This window comes from Bubalus kerabau, chromosome 21 (genome assembly GCF_029407905.1).
Source record: "Bubalus kerabau isolate K-KA32 ecotype Philippines breed swamp buffalo chromosome 21, PCC_UOA_SB_1v2, whole genome shotgun sequence".
Classification (NCBI taxonomy): Eukaryota; Metazoa; Chordata; class Mammalia; order Artiodactyla; family Bovidae; genus Bubalus; species Bubalus kerabau.
Genome location: NC_073644.1, coordinates 35,659,805 through 35,676,245, shown reverse-complemented (window position 1 = coordinate 35,676,245; position 16,441 = coordinate 35,659,805). Strand labels below are relative to the sequence as shown.

The following is a 16,441-nucleotide window of genomic DNA, read 5'->3' as shown; positions in this document are numbered from 1 at the left end:
TTCAGGACGATTCTTTGTAAGGCACTGCATCGCAGGATGCACAATCCTTGGTCCTGGGGCTCTAAATACCCCGCATATTCGCGTGTGGTGGGGTGGGGGTGCTCTCCTCACAGTTGGTAGCACCAAGTGCTGACTACAGTTAGCTGTCGGGGTTCCTGGTAAGCCACTTTGAAACTCACAGTGGGGTGCACAGGATATACACTTTAAAAAATACATACATATGAAATGTACATGTGTCATCCACTTAATTACTATGTCCCTTAACATTCAGCATGTGGGCCTGCCAGAGGTGCACTACTAGTTATTTTAAAGATGGTTTAATTCAGTGAAGCTCCTGTTGGATGAAACTCTTAATAAGTTTTCATTAGGGGCTTGAATACAGTATTCTTATGTTTTCAAAGCGTTTGCTTTGGCCAAAACATTTTTTTTTCTTGACCTTTGGTGCTGTGCCACATTCAGTTCCGTTCAGTCGCTCAGTCGTGTCCGACTCTGACCCCGTGAATCGCAGCACGCCAGGCCTCCCTGTCCATCACCAACTCCCGGAGTTCACTCAAACTCACGTTCATCGAGTCGGTGATGCCATCCAGCCATCTCATCCTCTGTCGTCCCCTTCTCCTCCTGCCCCCAATCCCTCCCAGCATCAGAGTCTTTTCCAATGAGTCAACTCTTCACATGAGGTGGCCAAAGTACTGGAGCTTCAGCTTCAGCATCATTCCTTCCAAAGAACACCCAGGGCTGATCTCCTCTGTGGATCTCCTTGCAGTCCAAGGGACTCTCAAGGGTCTTCTTGAACACCACAGTTCAAAAGCATCAATTCTTTGGCACATTAGTTGCTTTTTATTAGAGGCTGGCCCCTTGTATAATGGCTATAACTGAACTGTGTCACTTACTCTATGAAACTCATTATTCTATTTACTATAGAGATATTGTTGAGGACCTGGTACATGATTACACTGTTCTCTTTATGAGGACCCATAGGAGAAATTTCTCCTGGGACTCATTGCCCAGAATAGCTGTGATTCTCCCAAGCATCTGATTTGTTTTTTAATCTCAGGAAACCTGATCATTTAACTCTTTATGATGTGATGGCTTCTAGGTAATTCAGAAGGCTGATCTGACAATCCAGCTCTAGTGTAGGACCTAAGGTTTGTATTGGGATACTAACTTTACCTGTGGCTTAATCCTATTTTTCCTACCATAATTTTCCTCTTAACTACTGAACTGAGTTCCTTAAATATTTTATTGTTCTTTGAGTATTCATAAGCCTTCTTAAAAGTTTTTAGAATGAAGCAAAACACACACACACACACACACACACACACTGACACAGTTCAGGGTAGCAACCTCTGCAGCTTAGAGTTACACAGTAAAGGCTATGCAAGGCCCTTGGTACCACTTAAAAATCCAGAAAGCCAAGAGAAGGGAGAGAGGAAAACTAGGGTAGAGGTTAAGGGAAGATAGGAGAAAAGAGGAATGGATGGTGGTGGGTGGTATAATACCACAAGTAACTACTCTAATTTTAAAAACAAAGCTAAAATATATACACTTAAGGATGATCAGCGTGTATGGGGATATACTTAGGAAAGTGAGGGGAAAATATTGTAGAAATTTACTTTGTAATAACTCTATTTGATGAATGTACAGAAAAGCCAGTTCCCATGTGGTTTGGAAGGATGTTTCTTAGGCATAGATAAATGAGCTTAATTTATCTTTCTTGAAATTCTACTGCACAAAATACTTACTGAATTTTGTAAAAATAGGTTTTTGTCTGGTTTTTGTTCTTTGTTTTTAGTATCATCCTGGAGTTGCTGGCAGGGCTTTTCCCATGGATTTCTTTAACAGTACTCGATTGCTCATCTGCACATGATATGTTGTTGGTAGTATGGTTCTTTTTTTATTTTTCAAACTACCATTAAACAGTCAGTTTTTCTTGAAAAACACCTAGAGATCTGCACTAAAACTAATAATTTTAATTTATTCTTAGAAACTACAGTTAACTCACAACATTTTCAATAGTAAACTTCCATACTATTTATAAGACTGTTTTTCTTCATTGTAGTTGAGATTACCGACATCCCGCCAGCATGATTTCTTCAAAGCCCAGACTTGTCGTACCTTATGGCCTCAAGACTCTGCTTGAGGGAGTTAGCAGAGCCATACTCAAAACCAGTCCACCAAACATCACCCAGTTCGCAGCAGTTTATTTCAGAGAACTTATTCTCTTTAGAGAAGGTTTGTTACTGCTTTAGATTATGCATTTGTTGCTTTGAACAAGAAAGTATTTTAAATTGGGAATTTTATGTATCTCATTTCCTGTTCTTATTTCTTCAGGACATCCTTGTCTGGATATAAAAGATCTGGTTAAACAATTTCATCAGATTAAAGGTAAGTACCATAAGTATTAATAGTTTCATAAAAACCTAGTCATGAATTACTGTATCATGCCTAACATATGCTCAAACTTAAGAATGATACAAATACTGTCTGTTTAAATAATTACACTGATGTTTAATCACACTGATGCTTTATTTTTATTACTGAATCAGTTTTTTTTTTTTAAGAAATCTGACACTTTGCAGGAAACCCTCAACTTTTGTTGGTACCATGAGATCTAGAAGGAAGGGTGTATAAACCCTTTCCAATATGCCATCTTTGAACTGAATTTTGTAGTGGTAAAGACTCAAATTATAATGAGACACATTACTTAGGAATGTTGTGTACTCTCTTCTTGGAAGATTATTTTAATAGAAAAGGTTAGTCACACTTGTTTTTTTTCCCTCCCCATGATGCTTTAAACTGCAGTCCAGCTTGGAGGACAGGGCAGCAATTAGGTGTCATTAAACATACTTTTCATAGACAATTCAGATAAATTTTCCATATTACGTGGTCTCTGGCCTGTCTTTGCGATGTGAGGCTGTATGTATCTGCTTAGAGGAAAAAGTTGTTTTATGTATATGTGTGTAAATGTCTAATGTGAACATAACAATGGAACTGAGGATGGATGAACAGTGAGGAAGTCAGAAGGGGAAAAATGTAAAAGGCAAAGTTTACATGATGAACATTTGGAAAGATCAATGAGCAAAAGAGTCTATATTAGTTAAATCCCAAGAACAGGCACATGTCTAAAAGAACTGTAAGAAAAAGCTTTTGGAAGAATTCTGTGGAGAAAATGGTGACTTACAGTGAATGTGAGAAATAACTAAATAATGCTCCATTGGCTGACCAACATTTTGGAATGACCATAGAGAAAAAAGGTAGGAACAGTGAGTTACACCCATGTTTATTCTCTGCTACTGATATTAATAGATAACTTAGCCAAGATAGGGAGAAATTAGGGATAAAACCTAGGAGAATGTAAAAATCCTGAGGGCTTGGACCTACAGTGAAAGAGACACCCAAAACAGAAAACAAGATTAGGAATCTCAAAATAGGAACGTTTTTATGTATTTCATTTCCTGTCTAGTCTGGCTGCTTCCCTGCAGGGTCCTGATGGCATTCTCAGCTTACCATGGGAAATAGGTCTGGGATTTGCTTATAACCTTGGGGCTTCCAGGTGGCACCAGTGGTCAAGAACCTGCCTGCCAGTGCAGGAGATGTAAGAGACACAGGTTTGATCCCCGGGTTAGGAAGACCTTCTGGAGGAGGGACAGCAGGCAAAGTTATTATGGCCTTTCTACTAGTTTATACCAAGAGCTGTTTGAGAGGACTGGCTGTGCAGGCTGGCTATGTTTGAGAATGGTGATAAAGTCAGTGAATCTTCATGGTGGCAGGTAACTAAGTGGTAGCCTTTGAAACTAACTTGTTTACTGAAGAGTTTATCCACCATTCAATTTAGGATATGGACTAAAGGGATGGATTTTGGTCCAGCAGGGATTAACATCTTTGAATCTCAGGTTCAAAATAAACAGACTGAACTAATGGAGCAGCTGTACTTCTGATGGAGGTTAAGGGGTAAGAGACACTGCTCTTTGTCTTCTAGAAACTATAGATATCAAGGAAATTGACAGAGCATGTACAGATAATCCTGGAAGCAAGCTCACAGTTTGGCTGTAGAGACAGATTGCTCTTTAGACAGCAGAGTAGAAACAAACGTTGCTTATTCTAGTTTACCAGAGAGCGGGGGGAAGGTAACACGAAGGTATGACCAGAAAATATAATGAGTTCAATGTTACAGTCCAGTATCGATGTCTGCCTTTTATTGTCATCCCAAATGGCTTAATGGACTTCTTCATTATTATATATAGAATGGATAAATAACAAGGCCCTACTGTATAGCACAGAGAAGTATATTCAGTATTCTGTGATAAGCCACAATGGAAAATATAAAAAATATATAAAAATATAAAAATGTAACTCAGTCACTTTGCTGTACAGCAGAAATTAACACCACATTGTAAATCAACTATACCTCTATTTAAAAAAAGACAACACCAGTTATTAAGACTTAATGATGTGGGGAAGAGCTAAATTGCCATCCCTAATGCACTGGTGTCCACTCATCTCCCAGATACCAGATGTATCCCCCAAAGTCATTTCCAAACTGGATAGTTTGCTGCCTAGCAGCATTACTACCAAGCTACCTGTACACATGGGAAGTATGGCGATAAGTATGTCCTGCACAGACCATTTGATTCCAACACTTCAATCTGGGATTTTTCCTAGAAGGACCCCACCGTTGGTAGGCCTTGTCACAGGACCAGTACCGTTTACCTATCGCCCCACTGCCTTCAGAATTTCACGAAGAGTCAGGTGATAGAGAGAAAAGAACCAGATATGGGAGCAAACGTTTCTCACTTCTGTCATTTCTCATCTTTTCTCCCATTTTCCAGAGCTTACCTCTATCCAGCCTCCACTCTGGCAAATATTTCACCCACGTGTGCTCATTCCCAAAGCTGCTCATGTAAAACCCTCTTTTGGATTCTCTTGACTTCTCTGCCGTTTGATTAAATAGGTCTCACTATGTATGAATCAGTGAAAGCGTTTGTTTGTCAGTCTTCTCAGGAGAATTTCTTCACTTATCTGCATGAGTCATTGAGGGGACTTTAGAAACTCAGGCACTATTTTAAGGCAAAACAGTTGTGTCAAGTTCTACCACTTAGTATATCTAGGAAAAGAAAGGAGAATAGAATTTATTGACTACCTGTTTTGTCCTAGGCAAAAAAGTATGTTTTGTCAATTAAGACAACTGTATAAAATAGGTGACATCTTACAGTTTTACTTAAGAGAAATCTGATGCTTGGGAGTGAGTTGGTAACTTGTAAGTTTCTAAAATACTATTTGGTAGAGTTGGGATCTAAACTTAGATCTTCTTAGTAGCATGAAGATTTTCCTAGTAGTATGACTCTCTTTCCACAATAGCCAGAGTAACATACCAGTAACATTCCTCTAGAAAAAAACTTTAATTTTTGAACTCGGAGCAAAATCTCAGTTCTCTTTTCCCACATTATCTCCCACTTTTCACTTCTTCCTCCTGTTAGCTTCTTGTATGGAGCCTACAGCCCAGATTGTACTAATTCTGACCTTGCCACCACTCCATGAAGAGGGCTGTGGTCTCTCCATCAGAGTGGCACCTTCCATCCTCCTAAGCCTAATTGAGTCTAGTTTCCGATGTTATTCCTGTCTTGACTTCCAACAGAGGCAGGAAATAGCCACTACTTTGGAAGAATCAAGAAGGCCTAGGCCACCAAGGTCCCCAGCCGAGTTAGCCTGTTAACTAACTATTCTAACTGATTCTGGTCGGACGTTCTTGGTGTGGCCATAGAGTAGTAATTAGAGTCATGAACTGCTGCTGATCACTGAGCCCAATTTCAGTTTTTATGTAGCATCACAGTAGTTATGTGTACCATTAAATATTGTCTTATGTAGTCATATTAGATATAATAATGTCTCCAGCTTCTTAAGCCCAATTCTATCTTTATGCCTTATAGAATTCATTACACATACTTGTAGCTTATCCACCTTTATTAAACAAAAAAGGAATCTCTATTTCAGGACTATCCATACCAAATTTTATGAGGCTCGGGTGTTCACTCTACATTTCTGGGCAATATTTTCAAGTAAAGCTATACTGATTTCCTAAACAGGGGTGAGTAATGTGTCAGAAGGAGTCTTTCATTTCTTGAAATTATGTGTTTGCCTAGGCAGGGTGGTAATTTGTACCAAGATAAGAATTTCATTAAGTTAAAAAACTGGAATGATTATCTGGTGATGTTGTTGGGAGTGGGGCTTAGGTCCTTCATGCTTTAATGCTGTGGTAAGATTAAGTATTTTGGTAGTAGTCTATACTAAAGAACGGAGAAGGCAATGGCACCCTACTCTAGTACTCTTGCCTGGAAAATCCCATGGACAGAGGAGCCTGGTAGGCTGCAGTCCATGGGGTCGCTACGAGTCAGACATGACTGAGCGACTTCACTTTCACTTTTCACTTTCATGCATTGGAGAAGGAAATGGCAACCCACTCCAGTGTTCTTGCCTGGAGAATCCCAGGGACGGGGGAGCCTGGTGGGCTGCTGTCTATGGGGTCGCACAGAGTCAGACACGACTGAAGCGACTTAACAGCAGCTATACTAAAGATGGCAAATAAATCACTAGGAAAAAGGGTATAGTTGAGAATTGGGGTCAGATTGTCAAGACTAGGGACAGAAATACAGGGTCAGGATTAAGAGAGGAGAATACTGGGCTGAGAAGCAGATAAGGAAAACCATGCAAGCCAGGACAGCAAACCAGATGAGGTCAGGAACACAAGGAGAGGTCAGTATAAGAAGGAAGACCATCCTGGGCCTCATAAGCTAAGCATCTGACTCTGCTGGCCACTTTGATAGCTCCCTGTCAATCCCAACTCTTCAGTGTTGTAGGTATATTTCTAAAAGATAATAAATTAGTATACCCCGCGTTTAGATTACCTCTATTTTTTCCTATTTGCTCTGTTGATCTCTACCCATTGAAGCATTAATTTGCTTTAGGGAAAAGGCAAATAGAGTCTGCAGCAAAGAATCCATTACTCAGTTCATAATTAAAAGGCTAACACTTTGGAGTTGTATAGGAGCCTGTTTTTGTTGAGAGATTTTCTTGGAATTTTCAAAGGTGTTTTAAGACCTAATGTTACCAGAATCAAGTTTTTACTTTAGATAAACCATAGAGGAGGCAGGAGAAAAGACAGGCTCAAAGGCCATTTCTTGCTGCATAGGGGAGGGAAATATAAAGTCCTTGACAGTGGGATTGTGGTGCCTGAGAAGTGCTAGCTGAGGCTGAAACTGGCAATAAGGTAGGTAGGTAGAATTTCTGATCAGAATTCCCTGAGACCCAAGCAGGTGGCTTGTTCTCTGCATTCTTGTGCTGCCTAGAGAATGCATGCTCCTCGGCAGCTCACTGGGTAGCTCACTGGTAGCATGGCGCTGCATTTAGCACGTCACATGCTACATTCAAATCCTACACTATAACTGTCGTGACTAGACCTTCAGTAAATATTGGCTGAATAAACTAACTGCATTTGATGCACTGGATTGAAATACTGGAGAGTCTTTCTCAGGTAGGCCTGGGAGAATATTTGTTTCCTATGGTCTGTCTGGCTTTTCGTGTGTCCAGATGTGTTTAGATGTCTCAGAGTCCTGACTAGCAAGTAATCCAGATGGGAAAAGTGAAGTGACTCAACCCTGCAGAGAGCTAAGTGCAAAATGTCCAAGCTGGGACTAAAATACTGTCAACTGGTCCTTAATTGCTACAGACAACCAAATTATGAAGAATACTTAGTCCTTCAGTGAAATAAGCACACAGGCCACACTTTCCACAAAGTAGAAGCATGAGTAGTAAATACAGTGGAGTCAGAGAGCAGCACCCAGGTAGTATCCGTTATGCTTCTACCTAGGTAACTAAGGGGCAGCAGAAAAGCACAATGTGTGGGTCAGAGCCAGAGCTCAACCACAAGAGTTCACAAAACTTGAGCCCCATATTCACCATGGTAGCATTTTTCAAATTCATGTGCAGGAAAAGAGACTAAGCAGAGACTGGAAGTCACTCCAGGAAGAGAAAACAGCAGCAGAGTTTGGGGCTCCTGACGGGGCTGGGATCTAGATGACAGCACCAGAGAGGAGGCATTTGTGGAGAAGTGTTTCCCAAAAGTCTGCAAAGATACTTTCTTTGGTTATTTTGCCAACTCCTAAGGTGCTCATGTGTGGACTCTAAGGTTTGAGAAGGCTTAGCAGAGAAGAGCTGCTGGAAGACTGAAAGCTAAGTAGGATTTTCACAAGTGGTACAGTGTTGAGGGGAGGCTTTGGAGTTTGGACTCAGCCAAAATGAAGAGACTTCTGGAAACTGGCAATTCATCACAGCCTGGGAGTAAGGACAATGTGCTAGGAGTAAGAACAAAGTGTAATATACCTACTTTGACAAAATATAAGAGGAGGATCATATTTGCCATTATTAGAACAAGATAATTAAAAGATAGAAAACATGGATGAAAAGCTGGAGAACTTCAACAGAGTAAGGCTCTAAAAACAACAACAGTTATTCTTATTAAACAGCTTTACTAGCAGAAGACAAAATTGGAAACTAAAAAACAGGGTAGTAGAAAATACCCAAATTGAAGCAAGAAGAAAAACAAGAGGACAGAGTGTAAGACATGTGTGGGACATGATCAAAAGGAGGGAAAAATGTGTAATTACAGTCAAAGGAGGAGAAAAGAGAGTAGATGAAAAAGTGGGCGAGAATTATCTAAGGCTGACTGATAGACATCAACTTACAGATTCAAAAAGTTTGAACACACGGCAGCATAAGTACAAAGAAAACCACACCTCAGTACATCATGGTCAAATTGCTGAAAGAGACAAAATCATGAGAACAGGAAGGGTAAAAAGGCATATTACTTTCAGGAGAATAATCGGACAAATAGCTGATTTCTTAACAGAAACTACAGAAGCCAAAAGACAATGAAATGACATCTCTAAAGTGCTGAAAGCAAAAAGCTGCCAACATAGAATGAATATATATATGCAGTGAATACATCCTTTAAAAATGAAAGAATACATTCTCAGGCAGACAAAAGCTAAGGTTACAAGTCAGCAATCTTTGGAACTGTTAAACAGACCTTTAAAACATTAGAATGTTTTACCTTTTGTAGTAATAGATAAACAGAAACTCAATATAAATTTAAGTTATATATGTATGATAACTCATATGTATATATTTGTTAACATTCTCTTATGTATTCTAAACTAAACCTAGTGGTTAATCTAGTGCTTTACATTTCAAAACCATTATTATAGCTTAAGGCATTTGATCTCAGTGTGATGAAATATGACGTGTGTGTGTGTATATATATATAGACATATAGTATAATGGGGAAAAACATCCTGCATCTTATCACCAGATTAAGAAATAGCCAACTAATTTTAATCAAAGCGGATTTAAAGACAGGTTTATAATTTTTAATTTGATATTACATTTCAAAACTTTTTAAATAGGTGTTGATTTATTCTTTCCCCATTTATACATGATTCATCGTTTATAGAGTAACTTTTAGGTGAATGATTCTATTTAATCTCTACAAAGACTCAAGATCTTACAGACTAGGAGGCTGAAGCTCAGAACCATTGGCTTGGCCATTAAATCTATTCAGTTAGGACTGAGATCCAGACTTTCTCAATACCTTTTTACTATGAAAAGTTGTAGGGAAGGTAGCAATGTCATAAATTCTCTGATGAGTTGTCATGATTCATAATTATATAATGCCTTACCTTTCCTACTCCAATATTCTTGCCTGGAGAACTCCATGGACAGAGGAGCCCAGTGGGCTACAGTCCATAAGGTCACAAAGAGTCAGACACGACTGTGAGCTGCTAACACTTACCTTTCCGGAATGGTGATTAATAGGGGGCTTCCAAAGGCAAAAGTAAGAAGCGTAAGGATTAGTCTTAGATTTTTCAGGAATGATAAGCCTGTTTTAAAAGGGCACATGGCCTTCCCACAGTTGCTGAATTCCTATAAGTGACATCTCAGATGGGTCCCATATATGAACTTCAGTGATCCAAACCCAAAGCTGGTTGTGTTCTTGAGAATGCTCATGGTAAATAAACAACTGCCAGCTTTGGGATTGAAAGTCCCCATGAGGGAAAAGAGTGTTGCTGGCGTAGAGTGGGTAGGTGAGTCTAGAGAGGAGCGGGCTTGGGTTTCATGGTGGCAGTGGGCATCCTGACCTTGCCGTTGCCCTAAGGGTGGACTTGGGTGTCTGGCTGGAGGAGTCTGGGATTCCAGACACAGGAAGTTCACACTCATAGGCCCTTTGTGAAAGATGGAAGCAAGGTAGAAGTCCTATGTAAACACCAAATAGAGGGCTCCTTCCTACCACTGGCTGAAGACTGACCACAGATAGAAAGCAGAGATCAGCTGCTATGGATGACCCACAGGAACAGTGAGAAAGGACCACCAGGCGAGTCCCTGCCTGGCATCATCGATGAGAAACCGCAGGCCACCCCCTGGGGGAAGAGCAAGAGTGTGGCAGAAGGGGCTGAGGGAGAACACTCTCAGGGCCAGGACTTAAACCCCAAGCACCGATTTCTTTACCATGAAGACTCGTTTCCAAAGTTTTGACTTGAAGCAAATATATTCTCCTGAGGCAAATTTAACTTTTCTTGCTGATTTCATGACATTAGGGAAATGCTTCCCCAAAGAGGTAATCCTGAGTAAAGTAGGCAGATGTGAAAACGTTTGAGTCCTGACTCAGGTGGTTAGACAAACGTGAGTGACAAGCACAATGTTGAGTCCAGAAAATGACTTCACAGCAGTTTTCCAGCTCTGGGAGTTTCTGTATGTCATCAGTTGACTTGAGCTTGTGAGCCATGGTTATTTTCTTCCCCTCCAAGGACTTGCTGAGGCCCTCTTCCAGAGCTCTTTCTGCTGCTCTTGTCTGGGTCAGTGCTTCGGCCGCATCAGCCCACCTCCCCAGCAGGTGTTAGCATGTTTAGATAAGAATACATGACATTTCCTAATGTAAAAATATGCTATGGTAGCCCAGTTTTACAGTTTAGTAAATTGAACTTGATATACCAGTTTTCTTAGAGAATGCCTTTTAATATGACAGCATGTGTTTCATTTAAGTTATGAAGTGTTTTTTCCTTTCCCCAGTTTTCTGTGGAAGTTTGGATCAGGAGATTTTTTCAGGGGTGTTTTCAGCTGATTTTTAGGCAGAGTTATGATCCAGCTGAAGGTGGTATCTGATTATTAGCTTTTGTCACTGTGCTACTTTAAGTAGTCCTTTATTTCTAAGGTAACGAACTGAGGTCTCTCTTCAGTAGAGAAGGACAGGGGAGTTTCACTGCCCACACTTAAGTTACAGATGTTGGAGAGTGAAACAGAACTTTCAAGGTTGTGTACATGACGACTTTGGTGTGCTCAACCTATGCTTCCTTTAAAATTCCTTTTTTGAGGACTATGTACTTACTAACTCATTTGACCTTCATTTTTAGTGGAGAAATGGTTGGAAGGAACGGCCCAAGAGAAGAAAGCAGAATGTGTGAGAGAGCCAGAAAGAACATCTACCGTTTCCCTAGAGCCTAAACGGATGGAGAAATCGACGGACACAGAGGAGGATAACATAGCAGCGCCGCTGTTCAGCAGCAAAACCACGCAGTTCCCATCAGTCCAGGCCGACCTGTCCCCAGAGCCTGAGGATGCAAGCGAAGCACTCCGGGGCCCATCCAAACCGACCAGCCCTAAGAACGCCACCCCACCGCCGTCACCGTTGCCAGCAGCCGTCACTTCCGAGTTTGCCTATGTCCCTGCGGACCCCGCCCAGTTTGCTGCTCAGATGTTAGGTAATGTTCCATCTGTTCATTCTGATCAATCTGAAATTTTAATGGTGGATGTGGCAACAAGTATGCCTGGTATTTCCGAGGAGATGCTGAGCTCGAAGGCTGCTGAAGAGAATGCGGTGGCCCCTCCTAGTGTGTGTTCTGGCAAGCTGGTAGCAGAGCAGGTTGTGAGCGAAAAATCTGTCCATGTGCGTGTGGGCAGTAAGGCTGAATCACCAACGGCTTCCTCATTCCCCTTGCAGGCTGAACAAGAACCTCCTGCTTGTGACCATGCTCCTGAGGTCCCTTTGCAGGCTGACATTGAGGTGACATCCACCATGCACATAGCCTCTATCTATAATGATGAGCCTGTAATCGAAGGAGTTACTTATGTTGAGCAGTTACCAGAACAAATAGTTATCCCCTTCTCTGATCACGTTGCTCGTCTTAAAGGCAAGGAGCAGTCACCACCACACAGTCCCATACTTGTAGTAGGCAAGACAGCCTCACGTGGGTCTGAAAAATCTGTGGGTTCTGCAAAATTTGTGCAGTTGGAGAGTACAAAGTATGACTCCTCAGTCCATGTGGAGGCAGACGGCTCTACCAAAGCAGTGAGCTCTGAGAAATCTATGCACCTTGAAGTGGAGATCTTTGCGCTGGCCCCTGGCAGTGCTGGGCAGGAGTCCGGGGAAAACCCTGTGTCCCAGGAGACGGAGGTCAAACCCACGCGCTCAGGGTCCGTAAGATCATCTAGTGGCCCCCAACCTCCTGTTCCAGAAGGTCTTTATGAACCAGAAATGGAACCAGAACGGGACGCAGCACCTTCCAACGAGGTTTGATGGAGCCAGGTAAGAAAATTACTTACAAAACTAAAAGCTACACGTCTGGTGACATCTCTATCTCAGGTGACCGTCTAGGTGGGCTCCCTGCAGGCTGGTCAGAAGCCTTTCAATAGTCCTGAAAATGCCAAGCCTATTTAAATAAAGGCTTTGTTGTATTTGAGATTTTACTCTCATGAGATGAGTGACTTTAAAGTGACATCACCACCGCTTGGCCTCAAAATTTGGTCATCGAGTGCTCGTCTGTTGTTTGGACATACCGTGTCGCGAAAGGTGTTCGAGCCTGTTGTCAGGCACAAATGTGTTCATGTGATCTGGATACAGCTACTGCAAAACTGTAATCACGGAGTGTTGGTTTGAAATTTCTCACTCGTGAACGTAAAAGCGAACGACAACAACGCATTTATCTAGGTGGTGGCGTTGAAAACATGGAAGAAATGGTGGTGTGTTTGACTGCTTTCGCGCTGAGGGAGAGCTCTGCAAGCTGGTCTGGGGGGCCGGTTGAGCACTGCCGTCTTGCCTGGGGGCTTCTCGCAGCGGAGGGAGCAGCTTCATAGCTGGATGTAGAGGGGAAAGGTCAAGGTGAAGTTCTGTCCCCCAGGGGAGCAGGGTGGTAGCGGCAGGAAGGATGGACGTGTCAAGGCTGGTTGGCTTCCATCATTACCCCAACAGGAGCCTAAATCAACCTGCTTGCTTGGCTGCTGAACTATCACTACCGCTCTCCTGTGACACAGACGCACCATCTGACCTCCCCTCTCGGTCTACTTAATGGCCTTCAGTCCACCCGCCCTCCTACTTCATCCAGATGAGTGCCGCGACCCTTCTCCCTTGAGGTAGGTGGGACATGCAGGAACCAACAGCCCCCCCATTCCTTTTGCAGAAGCTCTCTCAATCATGACTCTTACCAGAGTCAGAATGATAAAGAGGTGTTACCACAGCAGGTGTTTAGAGATGAAATTGTCTGGCAGTGTGACGGGGACTCTGCACAGCTGGAAAGGCAGGGGGCGGCACTGGAGCGTAGCCTGTGGGGGCTGGCACTACACTTGTGGCCTAGGCAGCACTTCACCCCAAGTTACTGTTCTCAAGTGGCTTAATTGCTTCCCGAGCACTAAAGGTATTTCAGACACCTGACGACTTCGCTTATCTTTAATTAGCTTCCCGAGGGGTCAGTTTCAGGAGCCTGAAAATGTGGCTTAATCGTGTGCATAGTGTCATCGTCTTTTCTGAAGAAAAAAAAAGCTGCACAGGCTATACGTTGCTCTTCCGTCCCATCTCCTGGGACTCAGCTCTCCACAGCAGCACTGGCCTCAAGTAGGCAGCTCTCACCTGGCACGACAGCGTCCTTGGTGGAAGTGGATGGATGACACCCCAAGACCTTTTTTTTTCCTTTCCTTAAAGAGCCACTGTGCGAACACGCAGCCTTCTACTGCCACCTAGGACCTATAATTTCAAGTCCCGCCTAAGCCCAAGCAGTGCTCTAGACTATGTGATGTTGTGTGTGTGGTGACCAACTCGCGGGCGACAACGGTGCCTGCCAAGGGCCCGAGATAACTGATTATGTGATCAAAAGATGCCACCTCGTGCTGAGTGCTGATTTCTTCTGTAAAGAGAAGAATCACGCTGCAGATGCAGTAACGCTTTTTCCAGTGGCTTCACACGCTCTTCAGTTGATTCTTTTGGTGGAGCTGGAAGTGCTGACTCTTCATTTCCTGAGGACCCTGGAGAAGCCAGGTCTCAAGTTCCTGGAAACAGCAGCTTAGAATGAGACTGCTCCTCAGCCACAACCCTAGTGTCCCCGCCTTTCCAACTGTAGAGAATCTCTCTTCTTTCACATTACCAATTTATTTAGCCCTCTCTATAGCATGCTTTATGGCACATATTACTACAGCTGTTTGTTTATACGTAAAAAAAAAAAATAAAAATTTAAGACATTTCTGTGCATAGCGCCTGATACAGAGACCAAATCTTTAACGCCTGCAAATTTTTTTTTTTTTTTTTGTAGCGATAGCAGCAAGCGAAGCAGGACAACCACCACCATATTCTAACATGTGGACCCTTTATTGTCTAACTGATATGAATCAACAAAGCCGCCCATCACCGCCACCTGCACCTGGGCCTTTCCCCCAGGCGACCCTCTATCTTTCTAATCCTAAGGATCCACAGTTTCTGCAGCATCCACCGAAAGTTACTTCTCCAACTTATGTGATGATGGACGACAGCAAGACGACCAGTGCCCCGCCTTTTATTTTAGTGGGCTCAAATGTTCAGGAAGCACAGGATTGGAAGCCTGTTCCTGGACATGCTGTTGTTTCCCAGTCAGAGGCCGTGAAGAGATATGCCGCAGTGCAAGTGCCCATTGCTATTCCTGCAGATCAGAAATTCCAGAAACACGTCCCCACCCCCCAGAATGCTAGTCCTCCTACAAGTGGACAAGATGTGCCCAGACCAAAAAGCCCAGTTTTTCTTTCTGTTGCTTTCCCGGTAGAAGATGTAGCCAAAAAAGGTTCAGGATCTGGTGATAAACGTTCTCCCTTTGGAAGTTACGGTATTGCTGGAGAAATAACCGTGACTACTGCCCATGTTCGCAGAGCAGAAACTTAAAACTGGCAGGTAAATTCTCCTCCTCGTGTACCTGGGCCTTAACACATTTGTGTGTGTTCTCAGCAATTTGATTTGTTGACCTGTAGACAAAGGTATTTATTTTAAGACAGCTGAATGCATGCCTCCCTGACGCCCAGTTACTACTCGGTGCATGGCAGGCACACAGCACCAGGGACGCTCACCAAGGCTGTGGTGTCAAACATGCACCAGTCAGCCAACTCGTTTACCTTTGAATGCCTAGTCCTTTGTCTAGCCCTACAGAAGATGCCAAAGGGATGGAGTCACAAAAAGACAGTCTTATGTGGGCATTATAATCTAGTTGGCAGGTTTAAAGGGCGGGGAGGAGCAAGTTGAGCAGTTCTAGAGGGAACACACTTAGGAGCGCTCGGTCCATGTGCTAAGCGGGCTCCCTCGTACAGTGAGTATTCAGAGCAGAACAAAGAGGGTGGAGACATTAGAGTGCTAAAAAAGCAGCGTTAACTGTAAATAGTTTTATCCTCACAAATCAGTACATTTTTCTTCAACCAGTACTTATTACCACATACAGTGTCAGTCTCTCCTCCCCGATGTGAGCACAGAGGTATGGATGCAGGCCCTCGTCTATTAGATGGGGTGTTCAGGTCCCAATGTAAACGGGCATGTGCCTAGGAGAAGCTGGCCACGCAAGGAGCCCCCAGAGTCCAAAGGCAGGAAAGAACAGACAAGAGACCCTTAAGGTGAAGTCAGGTGGGAAGAGGGGACCTGCCTCCCAAATGAAAAGATGGGATTAAGAGTTCAGTGGGAAACGAGACAGCAGCTGAACCCCAGAAGCTCAATGTCAATTAGAGGCAAGTTCAAGTGGCATAATGACTATTTAAGGAGGCACTGTTTTCCAAATACCTTAGGACATTTACTTACTCACACCCTTTGTAGACTTCAGTGGAACTGTCCAAATGGCTGTCTTGAGCATGAGATGCCAGGATATTTTAGTGCACATGCACAGGTAACATGAGCTTAGCAGAGCAGGAGCACAGGACTTGCCTGATCATCCACTCGTTTTACATGTTCAGTTGTATGAGTAAACAATTTACTGTTTACATTATTCCTAACAGATGCCGAAAAGGACATTGTTTGAGTCGACGTTCAAGGTGGAGTCTGCCACCAAGCGTACTATATCAATAAACTTCATGCAAGCATAAAACCTTGTCATCTTGCTTATTTTGTAACTTAGGGGGTATA

The 16,441-nt window shown here is 42.9% G+C and overlaps 1 protein-coding gene across 3 annotated transcripts; it reads left to right on the top strand.

Annotated features, from left to right (window-relative positions):
• The first annotated feature begins 964 nt into the window (after window positions 1-964).
• On the top strand, window positions 965-16,403 carry CABYR (calcium binding tyrosine phosphorylation regulated). 3 transcript variants are annotated; one of them, XM_055559791.1, is made up of 6 exons: window positions 965-1,145; window positions 2,060-2,232; window positions 2,332-2,385; window positions 11,460-11,807; window positions 14,625-15,232; window positions 16,315-16,403. In XM_055559791.1, exons 2-5 carry the CDS (start codon window positions 2,085-2,087, stop codon window positions 15,221-15,223), a joined length of 1,149 nt encoding a protein of 382 aa, XP_055415766.1. In that variant the 5' UTR covers window positions 965-1,145; window positions 2,060-2,084; the 3' UTR covers window positions 15,224-15,232; window positions 16,315-16,403. The 3 variants fall into 3 exon arrangements, with proteins under 3 accessions (XP_055415766.1, XP_055415763.1, XP_055415764.1); XM_055559788.1 differs by lacking the exon at window positions 16,315-16,403 and having other exon boundaries at window positions 11,460-12,631; window positions 14,625-14,762; XM_055559789.1 differs by lacking the exons at window positions 965-1,145; window positions 16,315-16,403 and having other exon boundaries at window positions 1,930-2,232; window positions 11,460-12,631; window positions 14,625-14,762.
• Window positions 16,404-16,441: the final 38 nt, after the last annotated feature.